This window comes from Cercospora beticola, chromosome 6 (assembly GCF_033473495.1).
Source record: "Cercospora beticola chromosome 6, complete sequence".
In the NCBI taxonomy this organism is placed as follows: Eukaryota; Fungi; Ascomycota; class Dothideomycetes; order Mycosphaerellales; family Mycosphaerellaceae; genus Cercospora; species Cercospora beticola.
In genome coordinates this window covers 2,254,206-2,267,675 of record NC_088940.1, presented here as the reverse complement: position 1 = coordinate 2,267,675, position 13,470 = coordinate 2,254,206, and the positions used below count along the sequence as shown (strand labels likewise).

General features: G+C 52.7%; 5 protein-coding genes across 5 annotated transcripts; 3 read left to right on the top strand and 2 right to left on the bottom strand.

Moving 5' to 3' along the window:
- Positions 1-146: 146 nt before the first annotated feature.
- RHO25_009962 (uncharacterized protein) lies at positions 147-1,326 on the top strand (the record flags this gene model as incomplete). The annotated part of the gene is made up of 2 exons (XM_023601483.2): positions 147-422; positions 514-1,326. 2 exons carry the CDS (start codon positions 147-149, stop codon positions 1,324-1,326), a joined length of 1,089 nt encoding a protein of 362 aa, XP_023453925.1.
- Positions 1,327-1,436: 110 nt separating this feature from the next.
- On the bottom strand, positions 1,437-2,819 carry RHO25_009961 (uncharacterized protein; the record flags this gene model as incomplete). Its single annotated transcript, XM_023601482.2, has 2 exons — positions 1,437-2,329; positions 2,591-2,819. 2 exons carry the CDS (start codon positions 2,817-2,819, stop codon positions 1,437-1,439), a joined length of 1,122 nt encoding a protein of 373 aa, XP_023453480.1.
- Positions 2,820-3,361: 542 nt separating this feature from the next.
- Positions 3,362-5,695, bottom strand: RHO25_009960 (uncharacterized protein; the record flags this gene model as incomplete). The annotated part of the gene is made up of 1 exon (XM_023601481.2): positions 3,362-5,695. One exon carries the CDS (start codon positions 5,693-5,695, stop codon positions 3,362-3,364), a length of 2,334 nt encoding a protein of 777 aa, XP_023453928.1.
- A 688-nt stretch (positions 5,696-6,383) lies between these two features.
- RHO25_009959 (uncharacterized protein) lies at positions 6,384-7,913 on the top strand (the record flags this gene model as incomplete). The annotated part of the gene is made up of 1 exon (XM_023601480.2): positions 6,384-7,913. One exon carries the CDS (start codon positions 6,384-6,386, stop codon positions 7,911-7,913), a length of 1,530 nt encoding a protein of 509 aa, XP_023453927.1.
- Positions 7,914-8,465: 552 nt separating this feature from the next.
- Positions 8,466-10,304, top strand: RHO25_009958 (uncharacterized protein; the record flags this gene model as incomplete). Its single annotated transcript, XM_023601479.2, has 1 exon — positions 8,466-10,304. One exon carries the CDS (start codon positions 8,466-8,468, stop codon positions 10,302-10,304), a length of 1,839 nt encoding a protein of 612 aa, XP_023453926.2.
- Positions 10,305-13,470: the final 3,166 nt, after the last annotated feature.

Genomic DNA, 13,470 nt, shown 5'->3' with positions numbered 1-13,470 from the left:
TCGAAGGTCCCAGATAATAACATAAGGATACTCCTCACTTCTGCACTCATCAACATAAGGGCTTAATTCCCACCAAGGACTCCGCCACGAAACACTCTGGTGACCAGTAACATCCGGCGTGGTTTCACCATTCCTCAATCTTCATCATGGCGCCCCTAACAACTGCGCTGACGACTTTACTCAAAGTCCAGCATCCTATCATGCTGGCAGGAATGGACCAAGTCGCCGGTCCCAAGCTGGCAGCCGCCGTGACTGCCGCCGGAGGCTTCGGAACTGTCGGCGGAGCACGATACACGCCAAAGATGCTTAGAGAAATGCTCGCCGAGCTCAAGGACGAGCTGAAGGCGAGAGGTTGCGAAGGTGCACCATTTGGAGTCGATTTACTGCTCCCACAAGTTGGCGGCAGCGCCAGGAAGACGAACGTGAGTTGTACTCGGTCATATGATAGGCTCGTGATCGCTATATGAGTCGAGAATGTGATTCTTCAAATTCACATTGAGCTGACTTTAACAGTATGACTACACAAGCGGCAATCTGGAGGAACTGCTAGACATCGTGATCGAACATGGCGCCACTCTCTTCGTCTCAGCAGTAGGAGTTCCCCAGCCTTGGGTCATTGAGAAACTACACAAAGCCGGAATTCTGGTCATGAATATGGTCGGACATCCCAAGCACGTGCACAAAGCCTGTGCCGCTGGCGTGGACCTCATCTGTGCTCAAGGAGGCGAAGCCGGAGGTCATACTGGTGACATCCCCAGCATGGTTCTCATCCCAGCATGTGCAGATATTTGCGCCAAGTACACTTCACCTCTGACCAAGAAGCCGGTCGTTCTTGTCGGAGCTGGTGGTATCAATGACGGGAGAAGTGTGGCGGCAGCGATGATGCTCGGCGCAAGCGGCGTATGGGTCGGCACACGTTTCATCCCAAGCGTGGAATCCAAAGCACCAGAAGTCTTCAAGAATCAAGTCATCGCTGCTGGGTACGACGACTGGGTGAAATTGGAAGTCTGGTCTGGAAGACCTTTGCGCGCTTTGAGGAATCCTTACCTTACAGACTGGGAGAAGAACCGACAGGCTGAGATCAAGGATCTGACTTCGAGAGGAATTGTGCCGCTACCATATGAGCTCGACCGATTGCACGCTGCTGGGAAGTTGACAGATGAGATTGAGGATGGTGCGGCTATGCGACCAGCCGGAATTGTGGCGGGATCGGTGAACAAGCCGAACCAGACTGCGAAGGATATCGTAACGGAAATGGTTGACGAGGCGAAGCGCGCACTTGATCAAGCCCGACAAGTCTCGCAAGGGACCGGGTCAAAATTGTAGTGGTATCGAAGAAGAAACCTGATATATGATTGCTCAGCAACTGGCCTCCAGCTTCAATTTTGACTTGACTTCAGGGCGTCTGGCTGCGATACATTATGGATGGCTTAAGCTCAATAAGTCTTCTCAAAAACTCTCTTCGCCAGCCCAGCAAAGTCCAACTTCTCGTTCTCGTCCACAATCTCCCACAAATTCGGCTGCGTGAACACAGCCAAAGTATTACGTGCAATCTTCCTCTCCTTTCCATCATCACCCATCACGCTCGCAGGTCCTCGCACGAAGTGTGGCACAGCTCTGAACTTTCCTCTCGTAATCAATTGCAAAGCCTCACCAGTCTGAAAAGCAAGACAGTCTCGTGGGATATCCACTTGCGTTGTCCGCCCCGCGCGGTCTTTGATCCACAGCCCAGCTTTCGGATCAGGATGTTTCTCCAATTCCGACAAATCTGCAAGGAGACCATTCTTGTCTCGTTGTGCTTGCTTCACATCAGGAGAATTCGTCGTTTCGTCGATGAACATATTCGAAGTCAACCCAGTCAAAGCACCAAGATCCATATGCGTTCCACACCAATCATCATCGCCCTTGTCTTCGGCCCCAGCAGCTTTCGGAGGCGGAGGAAAATAATGTAACAATCTTGCCTTGGTACTGACACTCCCTCTCACAATCTTCTCCAGAGTCCCATTTTGATAGCCATCAAGTTTCGCCACACCATAGCGACCACAGCTTCTTGCAACGAGCCCTGCAACGTCGACGATTAACCGACATAGCTGTTCGAAGATTTGCTCGAAGCCTGGCATCGCTTCCTCACTCGGCCAGACATTGGGACTTGTCATATCTGGAATGTGCGGGAAAAGTTCTCGCGCCTTGGCTTCTAGTTTGCCGTCTTCTGAATGGATCGGTTGGACATAATATGAGCCTTTGAAGGTATCGAATTGTCCATTGTCGAGTTTCTCTTTGCCGCAAGACCAGCCGACATTGTAGCGTGCTTCTGGGATTTCGACTTTCTCTGTTATAAGTTGTCAGCTTGACGACTTTCATACGAAGATTGCGCATGGCAATCGCAACATGTCATGATTCCCTCGTGATCCTTCAGGAAATAAGGAACCAACAATCCAGATCACAAACCACTCATTACGTCCATTACCGCAAGCGAAATGCGGATAGCCCCAGTCAGATCACTAACAGCGCCCAGCTCAGGAACCACTCTTCTACCCAATAAACCGCAACACCACGAATCATCCAGAAGAAAAGAAATACCAGAACTCACCCAACTCCTCCCTAGGCAAATTCGCCAAATAACTCGCATAACTCAGCACCTTCCTCCTCAACCCCACAAACTCCTCCGGCAAGTCCCTCACAACGATAATCCCCAGACTCTCAGGTCCAAACGCCCTTTCCAAAGTCTCCAGATCTACACTTCCATTCTTCAGTTCTTGCAGTGAAACGGAAACGGCACTGGGGCGGAGGACATCCTCGTCGTGGGGAATAGAGCCCATGGTTGCTTGTCTAGATATGGGAGTGAGGAGGTACGAAGACAATCAGCAACGAGATTTCGCGACTTGGAGGGGACAGGAGATAGATTCGTATCGCACACTCGGTTGTTCACGCCGAGACCTGAAGTCCCCCCCAGAATCTGCGCCTAGAACTACCGCATGTCGGAGCTGACCGACGAAGAGCAAGAACTAATCAGTCGCCGCACCTGCCGTTTCGGGAAGGGCAGTCAGTAAATATAGCAAGCGAAGGACAACCAGCTTCACGTGGAGTCGGAGAGAGATCTTCTTCATTCTGATGAACTCTCTTATTATGTTAAGTGGCCATCGCACAAGACGCCACTGAAATTTGCCATATAACGCCATGACCTCATCTAGACTAAGAATGAATCCATCCCGTCTTCTCTTTTCAGAATTTTTCGCTGATGAATCGATCAATCGACTTGCTTTCTTCTACACCCAAACACCAACGCTAAAGTTTCCATCAATCGCTTCAAACTCCAATTTCCAGCTCTAAAATTTCGCTAAATTCATGCAGCCCATCAGTTTCAGGGCTGCCCATCATGTGTATTATATTGTTCGTCTCCAAAACATAGCATTCGGACTTCACAGTCCTCACTTCCACTAGCGACACGACTGTCGCTCAACCAAGAGCACGTCACCGGACCTTGATGGCCCGTGAAAGTTCTTTCGCACTTGCCCGTTCGGGGGTCCCACACTTTCATCATCCGGTCCTCGCTTCCGGAGATCATCCTGAGATGGTCCGCTGAAAGAGCCCATATGCCTTCGACGTGACCAAAGAAAGTGCGCACGCACGCTTGAGCGCGAGGCAAGTGGGAGTTGGTCAGAGGGTCTGTTGGCAGGATGTCGAATCCAGATGAATTGAGGTGTGGCGAAGGCTCCCGTGTGGGCTTGCTCCTGAAATGCGTGTCCCAGAGACGGATCGTAGAGTCCAGAGCGCCAGTAATCATGTAGCGAGGTGGCGCTGGTCTGTCAGCATCGTTCGGCCAGAATGGATCGGAATCATTAGGGCTGCTATTGATGTGTTCTCGGTGCGACTGGGCGATCGTTACAGAGCTAACGCTGGTTTCATCGTCGTCCTTGTCGTTGGGAGTGAGTACGATGTCGTCCAAATTGAATTCAGGAGGCATGGGTACGACTTGTTGCACTTGACCAACATGACCAGTGAACTCACGGATGCACTCGCGCGTATCCAGATCCCACAGGCGAACAGTCAGATCGTCCGAGGCAGAAAACAGCGTGCGTGAGGCATCGTCGATCTTGACACTGTTCACCCAATCTGAATGCCCTCGAAGTGTATAGGTCGAGCCATTCTTGTGGTCCCAGACGCGGATCGTCCGATCTCGCGATCCAGATGCCATATAACGTGATGTGAAAGTCACACTGATGACACCATCGCTGTGAGGGTGGAATGACCTCAACAGTTCACCAGTTCGCCAGTTCCAGAGCTTTACTGTTGAGTCCAGACTGCCAGTGACGAGCTTCTGGTCGTTGAATTGCAGGGCCCGAATGCCGCTCGTGTGGCCGGTCAACGTTCGAATTTCTTCTCCAGTATTGATGTCCCAGACCTTTACTGTCGTGTCGTATGAGCCTGTGATCAAGACGTTTTCATTGAATTGCAGGCACATGACACCGTTGGTGTGGCCCTTGAATACTTTCGTGGAGCATCTGCCATACTTCCACGCTGTCCCAACCTTGAAACGAGCCTTGTAGACATCCTTCCATGGCCTCTTTCGTGGCGCAAAATAAGCGTCATTCCCGTCAACACCGACGACACCACTGTCCTGGGATGATGTGGAACAATGTCGCTTCGCGAGTTCTGGCGAGCCCACGGAAGTGGCGTCTATGGATCGCTTTGTGCCGCGGCTGCTGCCTGCCTCTCCGTCCAGTGGTTGAAGTGGAGGCATCGAAGCCTCAGCATCTTCCGGAATCGGAGTAATGTCTGGTGACCATTGGTTGAGCCCCCTGCCTGTCGCGCGCAATTGTATCTGTCTCTTCTCAATCCGCAATCTCTTTCTCTCCAGCAAAGGCAATCCCCAACCACATTTGGTGCACTTTCTATCGATATGCTGTTCGCACATCTTGTGCCATACCACATCATCATCTGCCAGGCTTCTCCATCGCTGACTGACCTGGGCGGCCTTGCACAGCGAAGTGGTGTCCAAATAGCAGAGAATCTTGAAGCCAAGCTCGGGTGGAAGCGCAGACAAGAAGTCGATCTTGATCAGATCGCGGATGTTGGCTGAGATGAAAGAGAGCTGCGGGAAACAGCATTGTGCGAGGATGCCTTGCAGCATGAGGTTGCGGTGTTTGGCGGGGGCGGCAGAGAAGGAGGACCAGACTTGGGAGATGACCTGCTGATCCATTTGCGGGAGTCCCGATAGCTCATGCTGCAGTTGTTCCATTGACGTCTCATTTGCTTGCCGCCGGCACTTCAGATCAGGTCGGTGTCGGTAGCAGAACTTCGTGTTCGGTCTTTGCTCTTCGGCGTCGTGGTCGCGGTGGTCTTTGTGGGCGTGGGCGCTGCTGTTGTCGCCAGTGGGATTGTAGGAGCCCGGGATGTGCTCATGGAGAAAGGAGGAAAGATTCATATCGGCGTGCTTGGTGTGTGGAGGCGGGTGTTGGAGGGTGTCTCTCTTCAGGCTGCTTTCGTGCTCGTGATCGTGATGCGAGGTGTAGAGCTCACCATGTCCGTGCTCGTGATGGCGTGACGGTAGCGAGAAGGGTTCGTGATTTTCTGTTTTGGCGCTGGTGTCGTCGTCGTCCCCAGGCGTGGGCTGCTGCTGGGCGATGGAGGGACGAGCGGCGGCGGTGGTAGCGGTGTGGCTCCGGCCTGCGGAATTATGATGTAGCACAGACATGGCGACATAAAGCACGCCAGCGCTGGGTAGTGATGGCGTCCCAGGGGACGAGAGCCTCCATGCAGTCCCGGTCCTGGCGCGCACAGTCGCTCTCGTGTGCTCGTCTGTGGCGGAACAGATAGGCGGGCCGGCGTGATCCTCGCACGTTGTCAATGGGGAACGCAATCCGAATGGGCGGTGTCGTTGTGCGATTACTGGGCGGCCGGGGTGGCGACGCGCAAACAGTGTCGCGATGTGAACTGCTTGCGAAGTGAGGTGCTTGCTTGCGATGTGAGGTGCTCGCGATGAGGTGATGCTTAAGCCGGCTGTCGCAATTGCCAGCAAGCTTTCTTTCACCAATCGCGGGCCTGCACCCCCGAAAATCTCGCGGTTGTCCCGGTTTCCTTGTCCACTGATCCTGAGGTAATAAAGGCTCGCTGAGAACTCTGTGCCGTTTGCACCGTTCACTGGGAACGACCCGGCAGTGTTGAGGCGGTTCAGCAGTCGTGCAGAGCAGCAAAGTCGGGTGCTTGGCGGCGGGCGGGCAATCCCTGCATCTCGCTCGCTCGCTCTACGCTTTCCACGTGTGAACGCCACCTGACCTGACCAATCTCTCACCAACACTTCATAGTCGAGATAGCCTACCGCCAGCACTGCTGTTCTGGAGCTGATCCCGCTCGGCCATGTTCGGCAGCGCCGCGATATCGCCATGAGCAGCGACTCATCTTCGGCCGAGCTATCCGCTTCGCCATCTCCATCGCCGCCGCGCTCGCCGGTAACGCATCATCTGCCTGGCCTGCAAGATCTGGTCGTGCACTTCGTGGACGCGAAGAAATCTCTGAGCGCCACCAGCCATGTCTACCGTGCCAACGAGGTGGTGACTAACTCCAGAGCGCTGATCGAAGAAATCGCTGTTCTCAATGCGAAGAACACCTATGCACGCCGAGGCCTCGATGAGCAAGTCAGCACGTTGGAGGCCATCAGAGAGGCTCTCGTTGATGATGGGACCAAGATTTCAGATGAATTTGATGTTACTATCGCCGACTTGGACAAGGCGCATGCGAGGCTCGATAAGACCTTGAGTCAGCTGAGGAAGACTATTGTTGCAGAGCGACACTCCCTTTCCCGACAGCGCACTAACGACACAGTTACGAATGCGGCAGAGAAGTCGGACGAAGATGAAAACAAGACACTCTTCGACTTTGTCGACGAGGACACACATGAGAACCTCTTGTCTACTCTCCGTAGTCTGATCGATCAGTACAACGATGCCCGTGGTGACCTCAACGACAACCTGTCTAGCTTCGAATCCTCGATACATTCTATCAAGGACAAGCTACTAGAGAATGCAGGGGGTGCTTCGACTCTCAAACCAGAGAAGCCCACGATCTATGATAACCCTCCGCCCTCCATATCCTCCATCTTCGAGGGTATGGAGGAACATGCCACAGAGATGGCCGGCCTGCTGGAGAATCTTGTCAACCACTACGATTTATGCGTCTCAGCCCTCAAGCATACTGAAGGAGGCGGTGAAGCTGCGCGCGCCGCTACTGCGGATATGAAAGAGGCCACACCTGGCACCGAAGAATCCTTGTACGATAAGACTGTCGCCGAGGCCATTTCCGATGAGGAACGAGTTGAAATGTTGCAAGTTCTCCTGAAGGATGCTCAGGAAGTCGATGATGTGGTGGCCGAAATCCGCGATAGGGCGAGCGAGATGGAAGACCAATACTCTCTGCTGACAAAGTATGCCAAGAAAGCAAGAGCGCAACATCAATCTCTACAGCAAGTCCTGGAGACGATGCGTGAAATTCGTGCTGCCATTCCTGGTCATTTGGATGCTGCGGGTCACTTCCGAGAGCGATGGCAGAGTATCAGTGTTGATATTCGTGCAAAGACACAAGAGCTGGCGGAGCTCAGTGTCTTCTACGAGCAATTCCTTGCTGGATATGGGAAGTTGCTGCGGGAAGTGGAAAGGAGAAAAGTGAGCGAGTTGGCTATGAAGAAGATTGTGGAAAAGGCGCGAAAAGATCTGGATAGGTTGCACGAAACGGATCGAGTCGCTCGGGAGGAGTTCATGGAGGATGTAGGAGCCTATCTGCCACGAGATTTAGGCGTTTGGCATGGATTGGATGAGGAGCCGCTCAGATGGGACGTGAGACCGGTGTACGACGAAAGATCGCTTGGAGAAGAGGACGTTGGCGGGCAGGGATCGCCAAGATTATTGGATGGGTCGTGAGACATTCATATGTGCCGGAACAATGACATATGCTGTTTCCCACCCTCCATCTCGAATTTTTGCGGGAGTGCAGCCTCGTTCCTGAGACCTCCACTCAATGACATGAGCTCACTGCTATTGCTTATGCAGAGTCTGAACGGTTTTGTAGGCCAAGATGGCTGTGCAAAGGTCAGTCCGAGCCCTTTGTGACGCATTCGACAGTCAAAGGCATGGACACTGTCAATGTCTGATGACACATAAGATAGCGCAGCGGCTGAAGTGAAGTGAAGTGTAAAAGTGGATAGACTCTACTGACTCATAATTTGGATCCTGAACGCATCGACCATCGTTCTTCTAGCACGACGGTACTTAAGATGAGTCTCCACTGGCACAGGTCTTCTTACTACTCCACACTAAAACACTTGTAAAGTCAACAACTGAGAACAACTACTGTCAAAACTGGCCCTATTTCGTGATGTTCATGCAACGCTAGGAAAGATGTGCTGACTAAGCATGACGCACATCCTTGCACCAGCACACACTGCATCAAGACACCTCACACTCAATCGCAATATGGAAAATCCTAAGACGAAGCAGCCGACAACCTTTGGCGATCTTCCACCTGAGCTCTGGGATCACATCACCAACTATTTGCCGTCCGCGCGGTCCATCGCCACCCTTGGAAGAACTTGCAAAAGCTTACACACCTTCGTGGAGAAGGACGCTTGGAAGTCTTTCGTGAAGAATCGCTTTCCGACGTTATGCCCTCAAGACATCTCATCCCCCAAGGATGTGGCGCGAACGCTGACGAGCCTTTCGAGGGCTTGGGATAGAAGAGCGTTCGTGGCGACTCATGTCGAGCCTCGACTCAAAATCACCACATTTCCAGGCAGGAGGAAGGCTGAGAAATGGAAGCGGCCACGAGGTCAGACCATTGGCTTCACACCGCAAGTGGATGTATACGAGGACATTCAGGCGTCATGGCGCGATAGGACAGAGGTTTTTGCGTTCAGTGCTGGTGCCGAAGTATGCATTCGCCACACAACCCGAGGCGCGGGACCTGATGATGTGAGATGGAACACATATCGGCCATTATCAGCACGTGAGGGTCGAGATGATATCACTGCAATGCATTTGCTACGACCTGGCGCCAGTATTGGAGACGAGCGACAACATGTACTGACCGGTACTGCAAACGGCGATTTGCAACTGCTTGGCATTCCTATCGATGATCCCTACGACCAGGACGTGCGAACTACATACTTCACAACACAAGGCATGCCCGTGAGGTCGAGTAGCTTGTTACAAGAACAGTTCCTTCCCTCGCTTCTCGCTGCGAATTTGGGAGACTCCCGTATAGCTCTCTACACTGTGGACCCAGAACAGTCCAAAATTGGTTCCTCGAGCCAGTTCGACCTCAAGCCAGCATTGCGAGCAGATGGCAACCCGTCTTCAAGTCATCGTGCGTGGTCTACCAATTTCTTATCAAGAAAGCTGTTAGCCGTAGGCGCTGGGCCTTCTGATGAGCCAATCCACATTTACCCAATCACCGAAAGTGGTCTACATCGAGACGACGTGAGAAAGATCAGCCTTCGCAAAAATTTCGATGCACAAAATGGCGACATGGTTCCCAACGGAGTACCGAGAAAATCGACCTCCAACGTGTACACCACGGTGCCATTGCCAGCCGGCATGGGATCTTCAGGCAACGGTGAGGTTTTCCTCTCCGGCGCATACGATGGTATTGTGCGCTTGCATGATTTACGCTCCGACCGTCAAGTAGAGCAAACTTATATCGATCCAGCGGACGATAGCGCAATCTATACGATCTTGCCTCGAGGCCAGGAGAGGCTACTTGCTGGAACTAGTCGGCACAACCTGCTGAAAGTCTTCGACATGCGACTTGGCGCGAAGTGCTACAGCTACTTGGATGTTGAGGGTCAGGAAAAGAGCAGTTCTGGAGAGCGTGATGCAGCAGACGACTACAATATCTTCCTCCGAGCGAGCAATCCAGCTTTCATCGCTCGCGGTAGTAGCTGGAATCGTAACAGAGTTCTCGAATCCAGTGTCTACTCGCTTGCATCGCCATCAATGCATTCTCCTTATGTCTTTGCTGGGGTGGAGAATGCAATCATGTCGCTCGCGTTCACCGAGATGCTCGATCCGCATCCCGACCCCACCTTCTTCAGACCACATTCCGGCGAGCGAGAAAGCAATGGAGATCTTCCTCACGAAGTCGACAGCAAAGACATCCTCAACCTCGCCATGTACGATCAGGACGCGAACATGAAGCTTTACGTCCAGCGTAACGTGTGGGAGACCCACCGGATCAAGGGGCTGAGATCGGGCGATGCGGGCCAGCGGAAGCCACTCGATCAGAGGTGGAGAGGAGCAGATGATGCTTGGCCTTAAAGCTATGTCGCCGCTTCGTGGCATCGACTGGAGCACGTTAACCGAGGGATTTATGACCAGACTCTTGCATATCGGGGGCAGAACTGGTCTTGAGGTTTTGCTGTCTGTCTATCACCGTAAAGCAAGATAGGAACATAATAACTTTCGGATTCATACCTTCTCGACTGCATCCTCTACCATGGGGAAAAGAGTACTTCTCTCCGTTTTTGGTGGACTTGTCTTTTGGCCAGCAGATTCAACACATTCTGTGTATTCTGGTCATCCTGGCAACACACTGCAGCCAACAATGGGCATGAAGTCGATAACCAAAGCCAGTAGTTGTATCCAAGGCCGGTTTTGATGGGCTAGTCAAGCCAAGTGGATGCTGAGCTACTCCTTCGTCGAGATCCGGACTTCTTTCCACGCCTTCGCGTATAATACGCTTTTCCTTGACAAACAATGACAGCGTTGTGTGATTGTGTTTCGACAGCACATCGATCAATAATTTGGCCAAGCTAGACGAAGCACGAGTCCCGACAAGGGTCAACAAGTGGTCCTCCATGTGGCTCTGCTCGCGTGTCCTTCGTGAAGAAGCCCTCCGCCTCGAATTACAGATCCTCTCTTCCCAGCGCAAAGAGCGATGCAAGCGCGCATGAGACTTGTTTCGAGGCGTCACATGCGTTTAAGCGGGTCTCCAGCATTGCAGTTGGACGTTTAGAGGTATTCCAGACGCCCCTATTGGGATAAATACGACGGCTAATGCAAGCATCCAAAAGATTAGTAGATAGCATCTCGCACTTGCGTAGACACGAGGCCCAATATCGGAAGCTGCGTCGATACGATCAAAGCGTCCTATTCATTGATTCTTGCACTCAACCTATCGACCTTGTGGCCAGATCAATAGTGGTTCTCCAGGTCTTGACAACCTGGTAGTCCATTCCTCGTCAGCCAGATGACGAGTCTGCACGATTACAGCACTGTGATGCTTCAGTCCCCACAATCATCCAAGCTTCGTTCCCTGGACGGCGGGATCGGAGTCATCTGGAATCTCCGGGAGATGGGAAGCCACAGTAGCACCAAACGCATGTGGTGCTTGCCGTGAAAGAGCACTGCCTTCATTGTAGCTACTCGTCGAGGAGGCGAGACGCAGACGAGGCTCGCCAAAGATGAAGCACGGCAGATGGTTGCGTAGGCTAAACGAGGTCTTGTTACGAAGTCTTACGAAGGAGACACAATAATCGGCAATGCGGTTGACAACAACCACGGTGGGTCTTCTTGGGCAAGCGAAGAAGTGCTCGGGCTCTACGCGATGTATTCCATACTGTCAAAGCTCAGGAGCTTCTAGGATGTAGCTGCAGGAGGCAAGCCGCGCTCCAAGTATGGGGGCAAGAGCTTCCAGTGTTGGGTGTCGTGCCCGAAATCGAGACCAGCCTGGCCGCCTAGGTCTGGAGCCGACAGTACTTTGCCCGCCAGATCATTCGGGCGCGAAAGTCTGTCTGTCTATCTGTCAGTTAGACTTCTTAGGCCGTCTATGCTTCGACGACTGCTGAGACCAACCACCCGCAGCTCTCATCTCCTGATCAGCGATCACACGCGCAAATACCGTTCCTCTTGCGATTCTCTGAAGGATGGATGGGTCCCCCAAAATTTCAAATAGCGTGTTTCAGCAGCAAATCATTTTCCCTGCTCAATGCAGCAGCTCACAAGTTGTGGGTCCCTGTTGCGCTCGTGGTCACAGCTCGTTGGGCGGACCTCCCGTCAATGAACCACCTCGAGGAGATTGACCGTCACATTGGATCCTTCCGTCCTACGAGAAGACCGTTTGTAGCCGTGCGCTGGTTGTCTCGCCAGCTGTCACCATGACCTCTGCGCAGTTCCATCATGAGTTCTACTATGTTCCTTCACCGGTGGCCCTTGAACTGCTCGTGTTCTGCAGCAGCTCTACATACAGGGAGGCGGAAGGGGGAAAGGAAGGTTGCCGCTTTGCTTTAATGTCGGTTATCCGCTAGTAATGGACATGCGATGGCATACTTTATGAGCGTGCTGAGAGCGACAGAAAAGCATCAGCACATATGGCATCGCACAAAGGCCTAAAGTCCGGGCATCCAAGTTCAATCTGGTTGCGCATCTGATTTGACGGGTTCATTGCACTGTGATTCCAGCTGTTCAAATCTGGACACCGACTTTCCCTTCTTCGGGAGGATCCTGGAGAAGCAGAGTGCTGTGCGACCGTCAGTGCATCTCTTCGCTACCTCTGAGCTGCTGTGAACTTGCTCCCTCCTTCAAAGTTCTCCTCTAGACATGACTCGTTAGGAGATCACGCCACAGTGTTCATGCTAAAGATTCGTCATGAAGCAGCGAGGATGCAGACCGAGAAAGAAGACGGACGGTTCGTCACCAGTTTCAACGTCGCTGTCGCTGCACTGTATTCGCACGGAGCATTGCCCATCAGGACATGCAGCATTGGTTCAACGCGACGCTATGAGTCTCGATTGGAACTTATTGGACAAAATTGCAGGGTCTGTGAATCAGCAAGAGCGATGACTGCGGCAGTTGAGAAATTTTGCTGGCAAAATCGGAGCAGACGCCGAAAGGGTCAGGCGTGGATCGTGCTGACCATGAGGCAGGTGACGTGGAATTTCATCCATCTGTAACGATGCGATCGCACACTCACATCAGCTATTAAGGAAACTGGACACACCGCCTTGAAATTTCCCCCGTAGCATCGATAAATACACAGCATGATGCGCGAAAGAAGGCTCGTCGTTGAGCATTCAGTATCGTCCAGCGTTGCAAGCACGATTCATGGGGTACATGCAGGAGCTTCCTCTCGCAGCTTGGCGCTGAAAAGGATGGCAGACAACGACTTGGCTTCGGCTCGGGACAATATGACGACGTGCGGCGTAGCATATCGGGCTGTCCACTGTGCGGCTGCAGCCTGCAGACCACGCCTACCCGCCTTGGTGTGTGCATGGAGACGGGATTCACGGCAAGCGGGCTCCACATATTTTGGCATGACAAGCAGCGAATTGCCTTTTTCTTTAGGCGGGCTCTTCACGGGTGCAGGTGCATGTGCATGAGATATGTGACCACGCTTGGGCCACTTCGTCAGGATTGCGTGCCATTGCAGCCTCTGCACTTCTTGCGAAAGGCAACGAACAAATCACAGTATGCTACTTTGAGGATC